The 25,813-nt window shown below is 35.8% G+C and overlaps 1 protein-coding gene across 1 annotated transcript in view; it reads right to left on the bottom strand.

Moving 5' to 3' along the window:
- The window catches only part of SPOCK3 (SPARC (osteonectin), cwcv and kazal like domains proteoglycan 3), a 157,895-nt gene that overhangs the window by 8,299 nt on the left and 123,783 nt on the right, over positions 1 to 25,813 (bottom strand). Inside the window, exons 6-7 of the mRNA XM_041427939.1 lie at positions 6,963 to 7,082; positions 868 to 1,089 (exon numbers count right to left, since the gene is read on the bottom strand). Of these exons, the coding sequence (XP_041283873.1) occupies positions 868 to 1,089; positions 6,963 to 7,082 (342 nt within the window). The remainder of the gene's footprint in view (positions 1 to 867; positions 1,090 to 6,962; positions 7,083 to 25,813) is intronic.

Genomic DNA, 25,813 nt, shown 5'->3' on the forward strand with positions numbered 1-25,813 from the left:
CTGATACTAAAACTTTCAAAAAGGCTGAATTAGCTTAGCAAACTTTCCACCAAATCAGTTTTATCTCCTCTATCAGCAATAAAAATTTGAACCCTAGTTGCTGTTTATCCTTTAGAAGAACTCTCTCATGTTAGTAAGGAAAATGCAGGGGTTAATCTGACCAATTGCAGACAATATTCAATGAGTGAATTCCTTGATACATACAATTCCTTGACACATTACAACTAGCTTGACTATATAATTTACATGATGTCTCACCAATGTCTAAAATTGTTATATATCCCTCAGGAAAATAATGCCTATAGGTTGGGTTTATTTGTCTAACCAAAATCACACCAGCACATTAACAAGAGACTCAACTAGGCAATAAAAACCAACTGGTCTAAATGACTGGAAATAACTTTATCCATAATGTTCATTCAGCTATTTTATTAGGCTCACTGAACATTAACATAACCAACATTAGCAATAAAAAAGTTTATTTTATAATGTAGGCAAAGTAGACTGGGAAAGAAATAATTTAAGTAATTTTGTTCTTTATTTTCATCTATTTCCCTCCACATACATACTAATTTTTGGCATATGGAACAATATAGCTGTAAAAGCATTAGTGGCAGTGTTGCACTTTATTTAGAATCCTTGAATTTCTAGCAAGCCTTTAGCTTTAGTCATTTGACTATTTTGTTTGTTTGAGGGTTTTTTACTTCATTTTAGGTATTCACCATATGTCACAAACCTTAACACAAATTCATTGCACAGCATTTAAGAGCTTGTAGTTCACTGTAATCTTCTTAATATGTTAAAAAAAAGACAAAGCCCAACAAAAAGGTCAGACATATACATATGCAGGTCGGTCTCATCTTTTACCTTGCTGTCTTTGGAAGCAGTAGCACCACTCATTGTTGGATATCAAACTGTCTTTGTATGTGTCACAAGAATTGAAGAATGCCCTGGTGCATGGCTCGTTCTTGTCAAGGTAAATGCTTCCAAGTTCTGACTGGTCCAACAACAAGTCATAGTTCGTATCAAGCCTATTAAACATCCAGCCCAGGGAGTCTTTGCAAATTGGCAAAATGCTGGTATCAAATCCTAAGAGACAAAACAAAAATAATCAAAATTATATAGGAGGAAAGCTGGAGCAGCTGCTGATCCCAGCCACCAGAAAAGAATGCTGCATCATGGAAATAGCTCTCGTGGTACAAAGATGCCACAAATAAACAGTGTATGCTATTGAAACACATATAGAAATTATATGTCAGATTCACTTTTAAAGTCACTAAATTAATCTGTTAAAGAAATCAATCCTACAGTCAGCCTCAAAACATTCAGAAATATGAGTTTTCATGTCAAATGTTATATATATATAGCACACACATTATTTACAGTAATAAATGATAGATAATGATTTCCTGGAAAAAAATACTGATGAAGTTCTAACAGCATACAAATCAGGAGAATGAAATTTAAGTGGTTTGCAAAGTTTACAGAACTAAAAAGAGAATAAATTCCAGGTAACTTGGAGTCCCTGCTTGAGGGTGTTTTTTTTTTTTTTTTTTTTTTTTTTTTTTTTTTTTTCTTTTTTTTTTTGTTCTGATAACATACATTTAAATCTATGAAAAAGGAACATGATAGTCAGTCTCAGCAATGCTTTGAAAACTGTATTTTATCTTTACATGGTGTATTTTCTGTCTTGGAGGAGGCAATGTAAAAGATGAGTGCTAAGAGCAGCCAGCTGCCAGTACCATACTTACCTAACCAGCTTGCATCTTCCTAAAACACTGCTTGACAAAATGGCCAAATGGAACAGGCTGAGCTAATTATTCCTGTAGCCAGACGTCACACCTCCTGTTTAAGTTTCCTGCATGAACTTTAAAGTACATGCAGACTTGCCTATGGACACAAAAGGGAAATGCAGAAACCACCAGGGCTCTTGCTTTTGTCAAAGCTGTGAGCTGCAGATGATACAAACACCATCTTTTTCTGCTCCATGTGTTGTGGGTCATGCCACAAGTCCACGTGCCCAGGCAGTTGAGCACACAGCCTAATACAGAGCAAGATTTAGTGCTACTAAACATCATTCTTCTTGAAACTGTCAAGTTAAAAATGAGCACCAGAAAAAATTCAATTGTTATGTATGGCTACAGAAAAGTTAACATGAGAGCCCACAGGAATTCCCAATTTCTATTGCTGTTGAAAATCAAGCCTGCCTGCATTTTCTGCTGGTCTGACAACAGTAAAGAAATCAGAAAAGTGCTTCTATACTGCTAAACAGGTTTAATCCAGTAATTGCATTTAGAAGTCATTAGATGTCCTTTTAGATATATATCTATATATGGAAATGCCTATTCTATGGTAGAATGACCATTTCAGAAAGGAAAAAAACCTGATAGCATCAAAACTCCCTGTGCAAGTTAGACCAACATATAAAATCCCTTTCCCAGGAATTCCAAATTAAATATGATTTTTCAACAGGGTGATCTCACTTTTTCTAGTTCCCTGATATCTGTTGCATTAATTATGATTTTAGTTTGATAGAAAGAAGACAAAAAAAAAAAGCAAGAAAATTTAAGCATTTAAGCAAGCTATTACCTATTCATTAAGTTTTCATGTATTTAACACAATTTAAAAACATACCCAAGCATTCAGCCAAAGATCTCTTTCCCTTCCTCTTTAGCTCCTGACAAAACATCAGGACAAAACTTATTTTCTGTGGATTATGAAGAGCAGTGAGATACAGGACCCAATGAATGAATAAGGATATAGAGTAAATGTCTTATGCAACCTCATCTGTAAAAGGTATCAGAATTATTCAAAAGGTGTCTCTGATTAGAAAAAATTTGGAAGAATCCCCCATCTTAAAACAATTTTTTCTAATGATTACTGTTCAGTGTAACATTATTTACTTGTAAGGTCCTGTTCCTGAAGGCCTCTTAACACCTTCTCTCTTAATTCTGCTTTTAGCCAGAGATCCTCCTCATGACTTTGGTTATCAAAAGAGATCAATGTGATACATACTTCTACCTACCCTGCCTTTTGTGTACCTGCATAACAGAAGAAATTACTCTTGTACTCACAAATTATTTCTCTGGCCAGCTCACCCAACTCTAATAGATAGGGCAGAAATAGAGCAGTTATGATTTTAATTAGTAAGATGTCAACTAGAAAGGAATTTAAGATAAAAACCGCTTTAAAGGTGTATTTAAGGATAGACCTTGTGGGCCAAAGTAATTGAAGACAATACCAGTGCATGTGAAAATTCCAGCCTAATTTTATTGAAAGAGGCACCACTTTCCAGCTAAAATATTTTTAAATTAGCATTTGTCGTTCCTGTTGGCAAAGCTCACATTGTATTTGTATTTTAGGATACTAGAAGACAGTTTTATGTTTTTAATAAACTATACTAAGAAAAAGCAGAAACCCTCCAAACATCTGCTTATTTTACAGAATAAGCTGAGTTGGAAGGGACCCACAAGGATCATTGAGTCCAGCTCCTCAGTCAGCTTCAAACCATACTCTAAGAAGAAATAAATTTATCTGAAGAACAGTGAAAGAGAACTGAACACAGAACTGAACGTTTCAAAGGTGTACGCACCACTAAATTAAGGTTGGAACAATACTATACAACTGCATAAGATTTTTTCCCTCTCTTTTTCTTGATTTCCTTAACTATCATTAGCCTGTGACTGGAGCTCATCCTCTGCTCCCATTCCTCAATTCTTTTCTCACTTCTTTCTATATATAGCTTTTAGATTTTTTAAAAAGTGATCAGCACCTTCTCTATTACATGTTTTATAATTAAGGACAAAGCTTGAAGTTAAAAAAATTGCATTGGAGTCAGCAATATAATTAAAATGCAGATAATTTTAATACAGATCACTGATACCAACAGGATAGCACCAGAAAAGTGTTATTATGTTCTAATTATTTTCAATAAATTCTGTCAAAGTTCAACATAACTACAACTGAATATTTAAATATAGAGTATGAAGTCTGATATTCATGACATACTCCCCCTAGAAGATAGGAATATATTATTTTGGTACACCAGAACTAATAAACTTATTCAAACAATAACGTTTTATGTAAGAAAAGCTTACATTTATTAAAACTCTCATAACCTATCTGTTAAATAGCATCAGATACTGGAGGGAAAAAGCACTGTGGATCATGGGGTCTAACTTTCTAAATAACTGTATGATTTAATAATTTCTAAAACTGATTATGTTTTATCTTGAAAGTAATTTATGTTTCTTTTTTCAGAGTTCAACTCTGAAGTAGTTTGTATTCTCATTTACAGTCCAGCTATATTTGTTGTTGTTATCACTCATTTTTTGTTCTTCCTCTTGTCTGCTATATACAGCTTTAGTGTTGTAAATAGAGAAAAAATCACATTTCTTCTTAGTTTTCATTGCTCTTGTTTCATCAAGCTTAAGTCTTCCACAACCATCAGTCAACTGCAATATAGAAATGTCTGAAATCTAGGTAAAATATTAGTTTTGCTCAAACAAATAAAATAAACAAATATTTCAGAGGTAAACCAGTCAGGTGTTGATAGAGATAGAGGTAGCTTTGTTTTATATAAAATGGAGCACTCCACCTCTTCCAGAACTACTACAGCACAAAAAGATCATCACTTCAGGTCTATATACACCCTATAAACTCTTTTAGAGACTATTGTGGTAAAATTCTTGGTCCATTTTAAAAGAACTTTTACTGTATGTCCAAACTTAAAATTATCAGAAGTACTTTCTCTCAACAATGACTTGCTTCCTTTATTATAGTATTGATAAAACAATACATCTTGAAGGCGATATACTTGGGTAAAAGAGTCAGAAAAGCCTTGAAGGTCATATCTAGAGTTTAATATCTGCTACCATGGTTTGACACGTGAAGGCATCAGTTGATACAGAACTAAGAATCAAAAATCACCCGGTGACCTAGACGTAGGAAATATTGCCCAAATCACATACTGCATATATTATCACTTGGAACACCAACTAGAATGCTGGTTTTACACATTTTTCACAGTTGTAACACAAAGCAATAAGCAGAAACTAAGGAATAATTAGTATAATTGAATGATAGTAATTTATTCTTGATGATTAAGTATCAGGACATTATGCCAAGGAGTGCAAAAACTGCTGCTCAGATGACTAAATTATGAAAGATGTTTTTCTCTTTCATTTTAGCCACATACTCAAAATCTATTTCCATATAGCACAATGAAGTGAAATTTTATGCAGCTATTTCTGAACACTATCTAAAAAATATGAAGTACCAGCTCATGCTCTTTTCCTGGTCCAAATAATTCCAAGGGAAAAATTATTAAGAAATATAACCATCCTCCATGGCTTACATACTGGGCTTTCAAAACATTTGCTCAAAAGGAACTCACAGAAATGCTCCTCTTTTCTGGTTATTTCTCTGGGGAGAATTTCAACTCTTATCTGCCTACCAAGGCAAAACTATTGTTTGCCTGCTTATTAAACACATAAGTAACGTGTACATTGAGGAAGACAGCTTCTGAAACCATGTGGAAATCAGAACAGCATACACTCACAGGGCTCACACACTGCATTATATAGAAATTGTTTATCTAATATGCCAAGAAATGCACAATCTCTTCCAATACCAGTGTGCTGTCTGAAGCAATAAAAGTGTCTGGCAAATCACACATGTGAATAAACACACATGCACTCTTTGCCAGACTCCTGCCTGACATCTAGACCATGCATTTTGCCTCTTCAGTGTGCAAGCTGCACAGCAAGAAGGTTTTCTTTTTTAACAGATTTCGGTAATATTATTGTTAGTAGAAAACCTTCAGTGAACAGCATCTCACAGCTGAGACCTACTGTGCACAAGCTGGGAAAAGGTTTCCCTTCCATTGTGTATAAGGATAATTCTGTACAAAAGATTGAGTCAAAACCAATTTCAGTCAGCAACACTGATGTGGTTCATTTAGAGACTTAATTTTAAGTAGAGATGGATTCATTAAAGTTCCTGTTCAGAATTAATTCTAGGCTGGACTTCTTCTTCCAGACTCTTGCACTGAGGATGCCTTTGCATGAGCTAATGTGACACATGCAGAAATTCATTGGAAGAACCTTTCCTTTCTAGCAAGGTAGAACTATGGTTCAGGTTGTCAGTCTGTTCAACTTCATAGTTCAGCTCTATGGAACATTTTCTGAAATAATCTCAGGAATTAGACAAATTCTCAAGCCATCAGTGTTTTGAAGACATCAAAAATACTGTTTAAAACCACAAGTTCTCTGAAACATACTCTGGAAGAATTCATAGTTTGCCCTTCTTATTATCTAATTCTTATTAGAGTTTTGTGGCTTATGAAATCCCATTTGCTTCTCCTCACAGTAGGACTTCACTTTTGGAACTATTAATGCACACTTCAACTGCTCTTCTAAATAAGCACTTTGATGATTATATTTTAAAATGTAAAAATTTTAAAATGTTGTACTTTCCACAACAACAAAAAAATCTATTTAAATATTTGAGGGGGTAAAAGCAAATTATGCCCCTACTGTTTCCATTTCATTAGTACTCCTGAGTCTTTTCCAATTTCAAGTGTAACCTTAAAAATTCCTTTTTACTTACAAGCTTCTTTTCCATCTTTTTTCAGTACCAGTACCTACAGCAACATCATCTAGCCAAGATGGGTCACGCAAAATTTAAGTTCCTTTTTTTATTTCTTTTAATTTTGTGGCATTCACAAATTAAAGCATTGTGAATGATAGTTGTCCTGCCAAATGATATTGGAAGTCTAAACTCAACATCTTGTATTACTACTAAGCCATAATAGGAAACCAACTCCAGAAAAGCCTAAAGTTACAGTTTTGTACACGTCTATTTAAAGCACACAAGAATAAGGCAGGTCTTAACAATGGAAAAACAAAAGAACAGAAAAGGATCAAAGAAAACATCAAATAAGACAAGCAGAAATCACTTACTGCTCCTTTCAGGCCTTTGAACAATCCTAATCTTCTTATTCTGAATTCCACTTTCATGAAGTGCCTTAAACCAGTCTCTCAACCTGTTTGCAACTTCCCTGAATTCCAGGTCACTGCACACTGAAATACAAAATGCAGAGTTGTTTAATGTTTTTCTCCAGGGTGCGAAATAGAACTTTTCAAATTATGCTAAAAAAAATCCCCCAACTCCCACAAAACCCAAACCCCATATAATAATACAAACATGTATGTCCCACAGCTTTTAAAATTTATTTAATTCAGCTGCATTGCATAGGTATGCCTTCAGAACCCATTGAAGGTCCTGAGAAATAAATACCTGCTATATAAAGGAATTATAAAAGTATAGATGCCAAGGAATAGCAAACTTCCTTTGCAAACTACTACAAACAGTTGTAGCAGAGGTATTTTCACACCTTACTGAAGATGAGGCTGAGACACCCATGACATTTTTTTGTCTTTTCATTTCCATGTTCATTAAGGCAATACTAATCCAAGCCCTACCAGAACAGGTGAGAGGTGTAATTTAAGTAGATAATCTTGAACACTCAACCTGCTTTCCTATGCTGAGGAAAAGAGGAAATAGGATTGGCAGCAAAAGCGTTTCAACAATATGCTGGAAGTTTGGAATACTTGGAATGGAGTTTCACACACCAAACCTGTGAGCACATAACGGCAAACAGGCAACGGTACAGCCACTTGGTGATGGAAAGGATGGATTCTTTGACCAGAAACAGCAAAGGCAGAAAAAGCACACCAGACCAAAGAGAGCATCTGTAGTGCCAAGAGCAGCAGATTAGCAGCAGACTGGCTGGAGTGCTGTAAAGTACTGGCAGCTTGTACAGAAGCCAACAGAAGCAGGTATCAGAGAAAGATGTGCACTCAAGAGGCTTATTCACTGAGAAGACAAAGAAAGGGCATGCTTGAAGCAAGTAAATATCCCTCCCAGAACTCCATCTTCCCATTTGTTTGGGAAGACAAAAGGAATAACAGTATCTGGAAGATGACAAGAGCAGAAAAGACAAAAAATGTATCCCTGCTCAGGTAACAAAACACCTTCCACTGTCATTCTCAATAGCCATCATTTCTAAATTGGGTCACTTTCCAGGTCTACCAGTAAGCAAATAAGCTACAACCTGAGGAGCTCATACATAAGTTGGCAAAGCTTCACAGTGATACTCTTCAAAATAAATCTCCAGTTTGCTTACTTTTCCTTTATTGTGTAGCAATCCAACACATTTAGTGACAGCTTTTTTAGCACTTCATTAAATTGAACAACACTATGAAACACCTATTTGTATTTTGGAATAAGATAGAAATATACCATTTTGTCAACGGCTGTTAATGACTGTACAACTGCTTGCATCTAAGCATGAGATTATTTAAGCTTTACTGAAGTCTCTCTTGATACTTTGATTCTATCAATGAAAGATTAAAGTAAAATTCCTCCATACATACATTTGCATATGTTATGGACTGACATTTTTATAAATGTTGTATTGGTGCTTCTCTTCTGTGTAACAGAACTTTTTCTTTTCTGATAATTTACAGGGAACTGGGGAAAAAATAACGATAAACAGGCATGTGCACTAAAATATGTATTACAACAACCAGATTTAAATGGTCTCCTGATTCATGACTACGTATCATAATTCAAATGTGGGATTTTTATGTTTGCTATGATGACACCTTCCTGTGCCAACTCTTGCAATCAGCTGACAGGTCAGCACAAACAATCAGCTGTTAACTTGGGACACTCTGCTCCCCTTCAATTTCTCCTTCCATTACAGCTGCATATTGGGTTTTTAAGGCCAGGTTTTGGTAGCAGGAAGCTACAGGGGTGACTTCTGTGAGAAGCTGCCAGAATCTTCCTCCATGTCCAGCAGAGCCAATGCCAGCTGGCTCCAGGACAAACCCACTCCTGGCCAAGGCTGAGCCAATCAGGAATGAGGTAACATATTCCTGTTCAACTTCTTGTTCTGTAACACAGATGATCGACCTAAAAATCCATTCACCAGAATGCTACTTGCCATTGAAACATGCTTGCTAGAGGTAATACTGTTTGATGAAAAATTGTATTAGTTGATACATACTAAAAATGTTTAGGAATTTTTCATCCCAGTGATGAGCTTGTAAAGATACAGAATAGTGAAATTATTGTGCAAATTTGTCTGTCCTGATTTAAAATAGGTCAAGATGAGGTAATTCAGATCTATTCAGACTATTATTTAACCTGATAGACTGGGAGATGAATCTTTAATGGTGAAAGACAGACAGTAAAGGTTGTAGAAGGTTAGACAGTAATCAAAAAATGCATATTAAATCACATGAATCCACTCAGGAACCTGCCAAGAAGTACTTCTGTTTTTGTATAATGCCAATGCAAGGCAATCCTCCTATTACAATCAATTTTAGTAGCCATTAAGAGAATTAGTACAAGGTAATAGGAAGTCACAAGCTCAAAGGTTACTGGAGTCTACTGTCATTTCAAGCAATGAGACTGTCTTCTAAAATTAACAGCTATGGCTATGCAAAAAAATGAAGGTATCAGAAAATTTATAGGTACTTAATTCAGACATAACTTTATGACAAATATTATTTAAATGTTAGGTAGAACCAACTGTTCAATCTGTTTCCACATACAGTAGATGTTATGATTTGTGTTGGCATTTGAATATACTTTACAGATTGGAAGTAAAATATTTGAAAATGCTGTATCAGCCTGAGTTTTTTAAGTGCCTTTCAACTCAAGCTAATTAATGAAGTACAAATAGTGTTACTGAAAGCTGTAAAGACATGCAGAAGGTGTTTTAGCACTAGCATAAATGCACTAAATTCCCTAACATATTGAAACCAGTCTTAGCTTCCTGACATAAGAGAAAGCACATTATTTTAACAGTGCTTCCTTTTTATGTAAACACAGACATAGAAAAAATTACCTGTAGCTCAGTAAGTATTGAATAGATATGGACATAATGAGCACACTGCAATACTGTTATATCAAGGAGTAGCTTTTGCTAAGTGAAGGATGAAAAAAATTATTTAGGGAAAAAAAAGCAGTGAGAAACACACCGCACACTATGCAGATTATCTTCCTCAGCACACACAGTCTCATTCAGTCAGGCAGAACTATACTCCTAAATTCATGTATACAATAAAACATCCAGGAAGTAGCTATAAAGAGGGTATATAGCAAACTTCAAGAACAGGGTACACATCAACCATGTTTTAGAGTCAACTAGTAATTACTCCATGTGAGATGGGCAACTGATCAGTCAGTGTGTGCTGAAGCAAGACTTCTTGCTTTTCAAACTTTTTCAACATATTAGAATCACTGCATATGACTTATAAAAGCATTGCAATCAAAAAAACAATATGATATTGCTTGAACCACAGAATCAAACAATAATATATGTTAAAAGGGATCTCCAGAAGTAGTTCAGTCTTACTCTCTGCTAAAAGTAGGTCTAATCACATCAGGCTGCTCAGGGCAGAGTCCAGTCATTCATGTCCTATGGCCATCACACCATTCATGTGAAGGTTCCTCAGTGTTTGAGACAACGCCTCTTTGAAAGGAACTACTATCAACTGTTTTGTATCTCTATACTGTTCTCCTTTAAAAGTACACGAGTATTTCCTCATGCAGTAACTTGAGGATTGCAGCCATCTGCCCAGGATTGCTAGACACCCAGCAACCTGTTAGAGCAGCAATTCTGAATCAGCTGTGAGCAGGATTATTAGGAGCTGTCCACAGCTGATGCTCACGTAGCCCAGTGCCCTCTGACAGCATTACCTACCAGTCATGTACTATCATATGGCTGCACAGTCAATGCTGAGCATCTGTTCCAGCACGGGCATTTAAACATTCTTCTGAAAATACAGTAACCCTGAAACTGCCATCAGAACTCAGTGCTGCCTTAAAGACATTATCTACTATAGTAAGCTGGGACATTATAGCACATGTAACTACTCTGACAGTACTCTGCAAGGCTGCCATTCTGCAGAAGCTGATGAATTTAGCCGTGAGGAACTGATTACTTGGACTGAAAATTCCTGGCTCCAGAATAAGGGCTAGTATCCATGTGGCGAACTCTAAGCGCCTAAGAATTGTATGCAAGTGACTTACAATTCCTGCAATATACAGCAGTACTTTTAGCCCTGCATCATCTGTCACAAATGGGTAGAGTAACATATGGCAAAAAGAAATGTGCTAGCAAAACCAATAAATTTGGCAGAAGGACAAAAATCCCTCCAAACGTGTAACTAAAATGGGACAGTAATTTCAGTCATCTCTTTACCATCCAGGATGTACAGTTAGAACTGGTTTGGTTTTTCTTTTTTAAAAGGCTCTAAACTGAAAAAATTTATGCATATATTTGTATTTCTATAAGCTGATATTTATCAGCCATCTGTTACCTCTAGGGCCAGTGATTTTAAGAAGATAATACCTTGAAATTAACAAATAAAAGCATTCTGATTTCCTTACTATTTAACTAAACATAATGAATTCTCTACTTAGGTTAGTCTATGTTATGAGATAATTAATACAAATTCTGCAGATAGCATATCAGGGAACTGCAGCTGCTTATTCTTACTGCCCCAAATTAATGTTCCATACAGACATTCTGCACATGATTAATGCTTCATAAAATGCAAAATGATTTCAATAAATTACATTTTCATAAAATAAATCTGATCTTTTTGTGTCCTCACAGTTTTTAAAGGCTTCATATTTAAATATAATAATAATTTCTGAGTGCAGGAAAAATACTAGTAACCACAATTTACATGCCAAGTTACTGTCGTCAACTTAAAATACGTGGACTTACAAAGACATTGCAATTAAGTAAGACAATACTGATTCTTTAGTCTCTCAGAAGTATCACAGACCTATAGTGGAATTTGATAATTTATTTTCTGGACAGTCAATGTATATGGCTTCCTCCACTAACTGCTGCTAACCTTTAATGATGGCTATAATTTCTCATTGTGCTCTGCTATTCAAAACTACTCATTTTTGAGGATGAAAATGATGTTATTAATCTGTAAATTGCATAGTTATGAACACAGAAGGTAAAAGAAGATAGCAAAGAGATGTTCCACTGTAATATGCTATATTCCAAGATAATTTTAAAATATTTCTGTATTTTCAATTGAATCTGGTATTTCTTGTAATAAAAGATATGGGAAGTATCAAATAGGGACAGACCAAAAATTGTGTTAGTGGTGAAAGCTTTTAAGGAAACCATTACCCAAAGGTATGGTAGTTTTCAAAATTCAATTTTAAGGATTCCTGAAAGCACTACACAGCTCTAGGAAAAAGTCTGGACATTTTTTTCCCTTCAAGATCATGACTGACAGAGACCTGCAAAGACTTCTTGCATTTGACATACAACCCCTTGAAACTTAGTTGACAAAGGTAAAAAGATCACTGAATAATGCTCTTTATAAAAAAAAATTTAAAATATGTATATATTATTTCACAATTTCAAATAAAGTATTTTGAAATCAGAAATGTTCTGGCCTGATAAAAGATTTTAAAAGTGTTTTACATCAGGTAACGATGCACAGAACCTAGAAGGGACTGATGGACCTTTCTTTCTGTTGTGATAGACAATTATTGCTCCTCATTTTGACTATCTACTGGTTTGCAACTTTTCTTTGTCACAGAAGGGCAGGAGAACTGAACAGTGGGCTGAAGAATCACCCTTTAACAGAAATTAACTACAGTCTGCTCGGCAAGTGTCTGGCATAAAGGAATCTTCCATCATATTGGATCCCAATGAAGTTGAACAGATCTGAGGCTGCATTGCAGCAATTTACTTTTTTCATATTTAGATTGTGATCTGATGCTTTAAACCACTTTGTATTTAGTCTAACCATTTGCTTGTGTGTTTAACTTAAAGGTTTAATCACTAAGATTGCTGCCAGTCTCATAAAATTGTTCATTAAAAGAGAACAGTTGCCTGTAGACCCTTCAGAGAGGACCAAGAGGGAAGAATTACTCCAATTTAGTTATTTGTATCTTCACTAAAGTAAGGCCAATAGAGGTAGACAAACTCTTTCTCTACTATTGAAGAAACCTATGACAGTTAATCCATTATACAGTAGTGTAACAGCAGGACTCAATTCCCCTGGCCCAGAATTAACAGGCACTGAGATGCAAACTCTACTACACTACCACCACCTCAGTGAAATTAGAATGCTGGTTAAGTAAATGTAATATGCAGCTGTCTCCACACAAATTCACTAATCAAAAGTGTAAGGAGAAATTCAGAAATTAATGAGTTTAAAAAAAACATGGTTAGGGCACAAACACCCAAAATGTTTACAAATGCATACATGAAATATGTTAGCAAAGTGCAATTATGTTTTGCTAGTCTTTGCATTCAGCACTAAATGGATTGTTCATGAATGTCTGATGTAGATCAGGGAATTTTTATGAGCTGTATATGAATATTCATACAGATAGGAATTTATTTAGCCTTGGTAATTTCTAATGTGGTTATTCCGGTATGTATTTTAAATCCAAAAATCTTGCATTACCAACAGTGATCCTCATATGTGCTACAGAGAACCTTTAACACACAGAGTGTGACATAAATCAACATCAGATCCAAACCACACACCATGAGGGGTCAGTCTCCGTATCATGACAGGTTTTAGAAAATTCTTTTCCAGCCATAGTCTTTCTGCTGGCTACCTGCACGCAGTGCTGTCCGCACGTCAGCTTCCCAAGTACGAAAGTTTTCAAAAGGAGCTGCTCACAGAAGGCACAAACCAGCTCCATGTGCATGCAGAACAGAATAAAGTTCTCTCAAAATCCTCACCCTACTGAAATCCATAGTAAAATTATTGCTGACTTCAGTACAACCAGAATTTCACCCTCAATTTGCTGCTGTCTAGACCAACTACTTGGTTCTTTGAAGAGGAAAGGAATGCTAACACTGATCAACACAATGATGATTGTTTAAACAGTTCTGTTGACATTTTTCACAATGAAAAATTGCATCTAATAAATTTTGCAATGTATTACAAGAAAAAGATAACCTTTTTGTTTAAAGAAATATGACATTATATTTTGAAAAAAATCTATACCAAAAAATGTGTTGCATTTTAGACAAAATCTTTATCATGAGAATGTACATTGTTTTTCCACATGGTGATTAAGAACCTTTCAAGGCAGAAAGAGTATGGGCAATTAGGGATGCCAGGTAGTAATCTATTCAGTTATAATTTCACTTGTTAATCATAAGCCATGAAAGGCATTTATACTAACTAGTTGTGCTGATTATCAGCACCATTGCATACAGCTGAAAAGAACTGCCAAGCATCATCAGCTGTGAGCCTCTTCACCACTGCATCTGAGACTTCCAAACTACTGTCCTAATAATGGCATCACTGTTTTGCACTGTTTGCAAAATCTGTAGAAGTCTTCAAACTTTCATTGACATCAGCAAGAGTCTGAAAATAATGCATCAGTACCTGAGACTTAAAAGTGAAAAAACAGAATCAGTACTACAATTATTTTAAGAAATAATGAAATACCTACTGATAATGGTTTTAAAGACAGCCTAGTAAGAACAGTAATAAATATTTATAGGGCAAAATTATGTCTATTTCTCACACAGATTCTTCTGCTCTCTGTCAAAAGACTTTTAACATCATTTTCTAGCTGTTATTCCTTTTGTTACTGAAATTCAATTTCATTCATGTTTCTCTTCTGCTCTTTTTGGGCCGTGCTCTTAGAAGTATTTTGTATTTCTTTAAGCACATCAATAACTACAGAGAAACATATCGAAGCGATACCTGAATCCCAATGGAAAACAAATCTCTTTTTGGAACACAAAAGTTCCTCATTTTTTCGACAACAATCACCATTAAATCAACAAGGCACTACAGAGTCCTGCCAGATTATCCTATTCCATAGGGCCAGCTGCATCACTAGGCTATTTAGGTAGTTTTAAAAGACACAAGCCCTGACAGCCACCTGTGAATTCACAGTGGTCAAACCCCATGTTTTGCTACCACGGCAATGAGCTCAAACATTTGTTGCTTTCCTGTCTGCATGGCTCATTGCCTCATTTTCAAGATGTTCATATCCTCCATGACTTTCAGACAACAGCAATTTCATATTTAGCAAGGTGAAGCTGAGGCACAGCAAATGTGTGCAGAGATTTCTGGATTCAACAGCAAGTACCACCACCAAAAAAATTAACTTGCAAACGGGTCCAAGTTTAAGAGTTTCTCCATGGCTCTTATTTCATTAAACAAACAGAAACCCTAGTTCCATTTAGTGGGAGTTTTGTCACTGATTTCAGTACCAGTTTTGCATTCAACGAAGATGAAAAACCCTTATTGCTACTGCATAAAACCTCAAAACTTCCTCCTGGCTTTACAGTTGTAATTCGAAGACTATTCCTTGAATACTTGAACAGACTTGGAGATCTTATTTTAGTTGCTGTTGTCTGCATATATTAATTGATTAATTGAAAGGACGTCATCAACACATTTCTACTTTAAGAACTGCTATTATTTTTTAATATACAATCAACTTACAGAGAAAAAACACTAGTTTAGTCTCATTTTATACTGAATTCCTGTTTTAGTTTCTAGGGCTGCTTACAGATTAGTCAAAGTTGGTAAATATGACGAAAAATAAACATAATCCTATAACATCCCAAATAACATAATCCTATAGCATACTGTACATGGAAGAAGGTGTCTTTTTTATAATTTATAGCCAGACCTGGAAGTCTAATAGGACTGGATGTACTGTGTAATTTTAAAAGGTCATTAATTGTAGAGAATAATTATATTGTGGGGCTGATACTGTTCAACATCTTCACTGGCAACATGAACAGTAGAATCAAGTGCACCTTCAGCAAGTTTGCTGAAACCACCATGTGGTGTGCTGCAGTCAAGATGCTGGAGGGAAGGGATGGCAGCCACAGGGACCTTGGCACACCTGATAGGTGGGCCCACGCAAACCTTATGAAGTTCAACAAGGCCAAGTGCAAAGTCTTGTGTCGCAGCAATCCCAGGAACATGTACAAGCTGAGCAGAGAAGGGACCTAGAGGAGGGCTGCAGAGAAGGAACTCAGAGTGGTGGTTGATGAAAAACTCAACATGAGGTTGATGAAAAACTCAGTGTGCAGTCACAGCTCAGAAAGTCAAGGGAATCCTGGGCTGCACTAAAAGGAGCATGGCCAGCAACTTGAAGATTATTCTCTCTTTCTACTCTGATCTTGTGAGATTCCACCTGAGTATCACATGCAGTTCCAGTGTCCCCAACACGAGAAGGACATGGAGCTGTTGGAGCAAGTCTAGAGGAGGGCCATGAGGTTGAAATGAGGACTGGAGTAGCTCTCCCATGATGACAGCTGAGAGAGTTGGGGCTGTTCAGCCCCTGGAGAAGAGATGGTTGTATGGAGACCTCATAGGAACCTTCCAGTATCTCAAGAGAGCTTGCAGGGAAGCTTTTCATCAGGGACTGTAGTAATGGGCACAAACTAAAAGAGGAGAAATTTAGTTCAGACATTAAGAAGAAATTATTTTCCATGAGGGTGATGAGATGCTTGAACTGGTTGAATCTGGGAGGCTGTGGATACTCCAGTCCTGAAGGGTACAAGGCCAAGTTGGATAAGATCTTGAGCATCCTGCTCTCTTGTAGCCTCCTGCAGATACTGGAAGGCTGCTATAAGCTCTCCCCAGAGCCTTCACTTCTCCAGGCTGAACTACTGCAGGTCTCAGCCCTTCTGAACATCTTTGTGGCCCTCCTCCTCTGGATTCACTCCAGCAGGTCCATGCCCTTTTTATGCTAGGGGTCCCAGAGCCATGACTAAATAAATTTTCACAGGACATGATGCAGTATGGTCAGCAGTTGCCACTATGGTAATATAGTTTAATGCTCCATATAAAAAAATTTCAGTACAACTTCAACTAGTGTTTTGAAATCAGCTTTTCACTGATTTTCACACTTCAGGTGTGAAAAAAATTCTAAAAAAAAAAAATTACATTGAACCCTAATGTGTCCAAGTTGATTAGGGAAGTTATAATAAGAACAGACTTCCCACCAAACCAGAAGGCATTGATTTGCAATTTAAAATGGTATCAAAACTGTTGTTTAAACCTTAGAACATAGAAATAAACCAAAAACTCATTAAAGCTTCAAACAAAAAAATTACTTTCTTGTACAGGCTGAGAACAACAAAATATATAAAACCATAGAAAATAATTTGGTTTTATTATCTTCCAGATACTAGAAATTAAATTTGTGAATTTTGCTGTTTGTGCCTCAAGGTATGTTATACTGCATTTGGGGTAAATCCGTTAAAGAACCAAGTGGGCACACTCCTAAATAGAATCATAACTTAGCAATCAAATTAAAATAATGCCTACTCACTTAGAATAGTATTTCACTTGGAAAGGACTTACAATAGTCCAGCTGCATGACCAGTTCAGGGCTGACCTTAATCTAACAAGTGTTATTAAAGGCATAGGCCTAAATGTCTCGTAAACACCAACAGGATCATCAACCACCTCTCTAGGAAGATTGTCCCAGTGTTTGACCACCTTCTCAGTAACAAAATTCTTCCAAATGTCCAGTCTAACCCTCCAGTGCTGTAGCTCTGAAGCATTCCCATGTGTCCTATCACCAGATACCAGGGAGAAGAGCTCAGCACCTTCCTTTCCATCTCCTCAGGGAGATGTAGAGACAAATGAAGTCACCCTTCAGCCTCCTTCTCTCCAAACTTGACATGCCTGAAATTCTCATCCTCTCCTCACAGTACATTGTTTCTATCCCTGCTTTGTTTCCCTCCTCTGCAGGCATCCAAGGACCATCACATCCTTCTGCCCAGAACTGCAGACCCCACTCAGGGTGAGGCCCCCAAGGCTGAATGCAGTGGGACAGTCACCTCTGTTGGTTGTCTCTTGCCGTGCTTGATGCACCCCAGGATGGGGTTTTGCCCTCTGGGTTCCAGGGCACACTCTGCTGACCTGCACCCCCAAATCCTTCTTGGCAGCGCTGCTCTCCAGCCACTCCTCTCCCAGTTTAGAGTTGTACCCAGCATTACTCAGTAATACTGTTTATTTCAATAGGAGTCACCATGAGGGAGCTGTGACCAAATAGTATCAATGTACAACACCCAGTCCACTGAACTCAAAACCACTCCTGCTACCACCATGACACTGCAGTATGAAATATCTGATGTAAACAAATAGGTGACCATAATAAATTAAATGAATACTGAATGTCTAGTCACTGCCTAAAGTCCAAAAATGCTCGAATGTTAGGTAAGTGTCTTAGAAGAAATTAATAAACAAGAAAACAGAACCCATGACATTTTCAACACATTGGCATCAATTAGCTGTGAAGAAGATGCAGGCAACAGCTCCTGTGATTATTCAGTCACTCAACAATGATGACAACTAGAAGAAACTTCCTGAGGATACAGGCAGTGGTAATGGCCCAAAGGGGAGCAAAACACAAACTCTCCAAAATCTCCCTGAAATGTAGTCAGCTAGGTATATTAGGTATGTGGATTTTATTTGTTTCTCATTCACTAGACATACACACACAAAATAGGTCAGCTCTTCAGCAGAAGAAACATACATAAATACATAAATATATGGCTGAATGAACATAAAAACCGGTGAGTTTTTCTCCTCTCTTCTATCTAGACAAGGCAACCAGACAAGCACCTGCCTGGTGGGCATAAGACTATGCTCCTGAGCCAAAGAAATAATTTAAAAATCATCATATCCTTGCTATTCACATTTTCCTTTTTCACCTTTTTCTGCTTTCTACGCTGTTTCTTTCTTTAGTTCTTTAGTTTTTTTTTGTTCCTCATATTTTGAAGTGTCAAGAGCTAATGAACCACATATTATTTGTATTTCATTGTACACCACATAATCAAGGTGTCCCATTTAATCACTTTGGTGTTGAAAAGTTTCCAGTGAAATGAACTATTTGTTACTCAGCACATATTTCTGTAACAAAATACCTTTTATCATTATCCTACTGTGACTGAATTATTTTTTTTTTCCTGGGGAAAATAATAGATATTAATTTTTTGAAAAATACTACAATGTAAAACTTTTTTTTCAGAAAGTTAAGATGCTGAACATTTTAATCTAAATTAATTGATTGTTATCTTTCCAATCACTACAAAGAAATGCAAATATGTGCAATTTTTGAGTCCACATACAATGCTTTTCTCTTATAGCATTAAAAGAAGTAAGGGAAATGTCTTCAGGAAAATGTCTGTTTCTTGTATGGCCTGATATTGCACAGCTAAAGTAAATTCGAAGTTTTAAAAAATAATATAAAACAGGCTAACACTGAGACACTGATACCAAAAAATAAGACCTCTGTAAAGACTGCAACAGGCGGATGTACTTTGTTTTCACAGTTACTCTGTGGCTTCCATTGCAAAAGAAATTCCTCATCACCCAAAATAACACTAATAAGGCATTTATAACACTTGATAAGGATTGTATATTCCATTTTGATTTATGCAACAGAACGACCCAATGTCCACATGATACACTGGAACAAACTGCTCAATCACACAGGAAAAGAGTTCCCACATTTCAATTTTTTAGAATGCCATTCTTCATCTACCCCAAAACTCTGGAAATCAAAAGGAAACTCAGATTATAATAGAACAAGAGCAGAAGTTCTCTTGAAAATGACCATTTAATGTTCAGCTCTCCCAGAAGAGTGCACCATGCAAGCTTCAAGTCATTAAACAGCAAGCCACCAGATTCACAGCACGTGCAGGGCGGACAATCTGCACATATGGACTGGTTGTTTGCCTGGTGCTTAACAAACACATGCCAACACCATCCATCTCTCTGCAAATGCCTTCTTAATAGATATATGAATTTCTATTTCCATTATGGAAGTCCTTAAACTGCAAAAGAGGCATTCTTCCAGTCTGAAGACATCTTGCTTTGAGGTAGAGCAATAGAAAAAAAAAGGAATAAAAGCAGATTGTGCAATTATTCCGTGACCTCTGTGGTAATGAAATTCAGTACAATTTTATCTTTATGCTGTGTATAGTTAGCTTGCTTCTACATATAAATATATACAGCTAAGGATTTAAAAATTACTTCCAAGGCTCCTTGTGTCCTTTGTCCAAATGTCAAGAATAAATCATTACCCATTAGAATGCTTATTTCAGACTGAATTGAACGTTACATCCCTGTGCCTGAAGCAGATGGAAAGCAAAGGCTGTTTTGCAGGCTTCATGATTTGCAAACACTTTTTATGAGTACATGTTCTGTAAAATATGTTTGATTTCTAGACTACTACTACTACTGGTCATAGTTTTCAGTGTATCTTGTACATTATTATGTTACGCTACAAAAAACCCCACTCAGTTCCACAGGATAGTTTCAATATTCTAGATGCTTCATATATATATATAAAATATTTATATATAAATATATATATATATATACATATGAAGTATTACAACATCTGTGTTGTGTATGCATGTAGGCAAACAATATTTTTTCCTAAGAGATTTCTCTTAGACATTTAGCATATAAATGTAGAATCACTGTAAACTGTACAAGGTTAGTTAGGAAATTTATGGATTTACATCATCACTTTAAAATGACAAATTTTTTTGTGATAAATATATTTTGAACTATAAAACAAAATTTTTTTACTATATTTCATGCTACATGTTAAGCTACACACTTTCTCAACTTGCTCCTCAAATGCATGAGATCAGACTGCATTTCTTTCTCTATATTTTGGCGAAAAAAGAAAAACATGCATTTGCATACAGAAGCAAGTGTGGTATTTCTTAATATAGATACATGTGCTATAGTTCTCAGACCATTCTACACACTTTTTCTGTTTTACAGGTCGTCACAGCTAACCAAAATTGTCTCACTAATTGCCACTGAATGTGATAAAATCACTCAAGTAGGTTCTATTATGATAGACAACTTTGGTTATCTAATTATAATGTGAACCTTTACATTTTACATTTTGTGCATCAGAAGAATTTCATATGATGAAATGTTGAAAGTGCTTGGATCATTTTCATTGGTGAAGAAAACAATGGGATCTTATACATGTGAATAAATACTCGGAGGATGGACATAAAACCACAACCAGGCTCTTTTCAGTGGTCCCCAGTGATGGGCAAGAAGCAATGGGCACAAAGCAAAACAGGAGGTTTCTGCTGAACAGAAGAAAGAGTTGTTTGCTGTGAGAGCAACTGAGTTTTCCAGAGAGGCTGTAGAGCTTCCATCCTCAGAGACATTTTCAAGTTGTCTGAACATGGTCTTGAGCAAACTCTTCTAGCTGGCCCTGCTTGAGCAGAGGGTTGGAGCAAGAGCACCTCCAGAAGTCACTTTCAAACTCAAGCATTTTGCTAGTCTGTGATTCTGTAGTACTGGTGTGCAGCCTGGTAAAAGTTTGGTAGCAGAAGTATTTTACTGATAATTTCAAACATCTCAACAAAAATCAATTAAAGTGATAGTATAATTTAATACTTCATTTACTGGACCTTTATTCAGATTCTCTGTGCTAGTTGCACAGGTTATTTGGAGAAAAAAATTATATTCCTTTCTTGCTCCTTTTACACTAAGCAAAGTTTTCCACTCCCAAGCTTATTTCTGTATTTGTTTCAGGTTTTGAGATGAGAAACAGAGCAAATCAAAAGCATGACTCTGTTGTCATATTAAACTCTGATCTTACAAAACAACTGATTTTAAATCTCTCCCAATACATTGGAGGAATTTAGAAACAAGATTTATAAGAAAAAAAGGAAAAATCTTTATGACACTGGATATTACATGCAAAAAACTGAATGAATTTCAAATAAACTATATATATTTTATAAAACTAAATAGCAAATGAAACAATTTAAGATAAATGAGTACCTAACTGCTTATCATTCACTCTAACTCTCCTACTCTAACTTACAAGGACCAGCACCTCAGACTCATCACTTGCAGAGTGAAGTGTTACATAGTATGTGCAAAAATAGTGCCAAGTGGCCCACAGAGAGGGGGAAAAGACAAAGAAAATAGTAATATAGTTCCTCAATGTAAGAAAATTAGGATATTCTCTGGAAAGGGTATATACTTCAGCTAGAAAGCTGAATTACTGTATTTACTCCGTACTGAGTGCTACATTCCTGCCACTGCTGAGAACCTCTTTCAAGAAGCTAAAGAAATCAGATCCCTGGCACCACTTACTGAAGTTCCTCACATCAATGATCTTCTAACAGCCCCCCATGCAATGCAGAAAAAACATCCTGACAGACTGGCATCTTACAAGACAAGATTTATGTTGCCCACAAATGAACGCTACAGAGGTGCAGGCTGCTAAATCCTTACAGTCAGTGAGAGCTCTCATTAAAATTAAAAGACCATCTGGATGAACTGTGGACATGGGAAATCAGTGCTTGCATTACAAAATCTACCTTTAACCCTAGTGAATGAAATTCTAGAGATATCAAGAAATAAACACGTGTACACAATAACCTTGTGAATAACTGCATTAATCTCTAATTCTCCTTTCCGGAGCAGCAAATTGTCACAGATGCTTGTCTCTGACACTTGTCTGCAACCTTTAGCCTTGACTCACTATATATTGTTGGCTATTGTCAGCTTTTCACTCAGAAAAAAACACTTTAAAGCTATCAATCAGTAATGTTTAAAGCTGATGAACAACTCTTCTAAATTATTCCAATCTATAGTGATTTTCTTTTAAACTTGCTTTCCTAATGTTATGTATCCTGTTTTCTATGAAGTCTAGTTATGATAAAATGCTCAATTAAATGGTCAGAAACATGCCAACTGACTTGGATATGCTTGTACAAACTCTCTTTTTTTCTCTTTAATAGATATAAACAGGGTGAAACACAAAACCAGAGAGTATTAATATTTTCTTTGTTTTTCTGAGCCCATCAGTATTTTTTTCACTTTGTTAAAACTAGACACTCTTTTTGTATTCCTTTTCTGAAGCTCAACCTTTAGAAAGAAGGTAACTATATAATACCAGCGATTTAGTGACCTCTATCTTTGACGTATCTTTTAATCCTCTTAAACTCTATATAAAGAAATTCAACAGAGGTTGATCAGCTTCAACTACTGACCTTAAAACTAGAAAAAAACCCCCAGCTTCCTATGAGACATAGTAAACTTTCTTAAAACCTTCAACCAGAGCTGAATTTGAGACAATCCTGCTGAAGAGACCAAACACAACAAAACTGTCTTAATTACTTGGTTTCCATTTACACTGACTTTACTACTCTCTTTTTTAACATTCTGTGCTCTACTATTGTTCTCAACATTCTAACAAACCTCTAATAATGAGAGGAAAAATAATGCAAAAATATTGACAGGAATTATTACTGTGGATTAGTCAATCTAGGATTTCTTATGACTTGTACTCTTAGAAATGCTAAATAGAAGATTTTTTTCTCTTTTTTTTCATACCTCTGTACTAGTAAAGACATGCCTCTATACTAGTAAATCACAATACAAAGCCATTTAATTTTAGGGGGTAATTATGTTTTAAAGGTGCCACCATGTTAATGAGCCAAAGCTTAACAATTGGATAAAACTGAACAAGTGCTGATGCCTGCATGTGAGGTGGCTGTAGCACTTGATGTTGCAGTATCAGCAGAACAGTTAAAACAGATGCCACAGCTAATTTAATGGATCATGGCGCCTTCAGGAAAGAAGTTGGGTTTTTCATTTTCCATGAAGACTTTAATGTTTTATTTAGAGAATTTCTGATATGTAAAGTAATATGCATCTGTGATATAAAATAAAGATATCAATAAAAAATAAAATTAGTATTGTATTTTGTGATGCAGATAAAATGCAACACAGTTGGGTAATTACTATGCTTTGAGGCACAAAGGATTGATCTAATAATTTTTTAATACATGTTTTCATAATGCTGACTCATCAAGAATACAAAATAAATCGGTATTTACAAATACAAAACCTGCCTTCTTGGCAGTAGAGACATTCAAGATGCGAAAATGTATCATTTGAAATAGATTTAGATCATGCTGACACTAGTACATATTCTTACCAAGATTCTGAGTAAAGCTGTACTAACCTACATAAAGACTCAAAGCTACCTATTTTGCATGCAAAATAAGAATGGCGGGTTTTTAAAACAGATCTTTCCCTTGCTTAGAGACAGTCAGGGGCATGTAAAAATTGCCCTGCAGAGTTATTGTTAAATAAGTTTCTTCTAATACTGTTAAATTTTTTTCTAACACTGCACCATCATTTCAAACTTTTAGAAATTATCACAGCTAGAAATGAGTGGTGTGAACATTGCCTAGGTTCATCACACCGTCAATGCACAGATGGACATTTCCAGAGTATCAGTGAATACACACAACTACGTGAAAATGTTCAGCAGTGCCTCAAAAGTTTACAACCAACAATGGCTCTCAACTGTGAAAGAATGGTCAAGCATTTACACGAGAAAAGCAAGAGTGAAACAGTAAATTAATTCTGTTCTTTTGTCTGTATGCTCAGGAGGGGTGAGAAGATTTTTTTTAGATAAAAATTCTACTTTCAGGTGTAAGAACTAATTATGTATTTACTATTGAAAGAAAGAGGATATTGTGTAACCAAGTAAGGATATGCTGGTACCAAAGTAAACTTTTTTCTCTGAATAATAAGTTACTAGAATATTTGCTTAAAATTAGCTGAAGTAGGAACTAGTTACTACAACAGAGGTCAGCTTCAAAGAATAAATGAGATACAACCTGCAGGTTAAAAATAAAAAATTGAAAGGGCCATCATATCAGCCAGATATTAGCAAATTTCTGTCAATTTCATTGTAGCAGCTGTAGAAACATCAGCAATAGCTGCCAAAGACAGACATCTCAATCCCTGTCTTCTAAAGGCCTTTGATATTTTAAAGAAAATTTTAAAATTCTGGTAGCTATTAGAACAGTCACTTCAGAAAAAGTGATACTGCAACTGTTTAACAGGGACCACAGACAGCACAGTTGAAGTACTAAAGTAAATAGGATATTGAAGTACTAAAGACTCAATTAATATTATTGAGAAGTGGTTGCCAAAAGGTTATCACATCTTCTTTAAATACCACTCAGCTTACATCCTCCTTGAAGAGGACTCCATGAATCTTATTGATCCACCTTCAGAACACTACTAAACCATCATCAGTCCATTCCTGAGCTTCCCAAAGACCTCAAGCAGCTTCACTGTCAATACTCTGACATACTTAGAGAAAAAATATTTCAGAATTAGGTTATGCAATTAGCACCACATGTTTTATCTTCAAAAAATAAGAAGGAGGAGCAAATGAAGTAATTTAAAGTTATCACCTGATTTACAAAAACACCTGATTTTTCTAGCAGTTATCTCCCACTGTTGAGTAATGAAAGACTTTTAACTATTACTGCATATTGTTGGTATAAAAATAGTATCAGTAAAAAAATATTACCATCACATCAGTAAATGAGACATAAACATAAAGGCATCCTTATTTTTATATTGCATGAGCAGAAAGACAATGCTGATCCAGATACTTAGCATATGATCTGCATCTCTTTGGTTATTTATTCTCAATACAACTACTGTGACACACTTGTAAAGCCTTTAATGTACCATAAGATTGGCAAGACCCCTTCATTTACATAATTAAGGCAATTATAGCCATAATGATCAAATGCAGCATCATTTTAATGGTCTGGACTGTATTTAAGCTTCCACTTTATAATCCATAGAGGCTGGCTGGTGAAGTGCAAAAGAAAATAATGAATATATCCTAAAAAAGCATGCTCTCATGACTACCTGTAATA

The sequence above is a fragment of the Onychostruthus taczanowskii genome, unplaced genomic scaffold (genome assembly GCF_017590055.1).
Source record: "Onychostruthus taczanowskii isolate IOZ18803 unplaced genomic scaffold, ASM1759005v1 scaffold12, whole genome shotgun sequence".
Classification (NCBI taxonomy): domain Eukaryota; kingdom Metazoa; phylum Chordata; class Aves; order Passeriformes; family Passeridae; genus Onychostruthus; species Onychostruthus taczanowskii.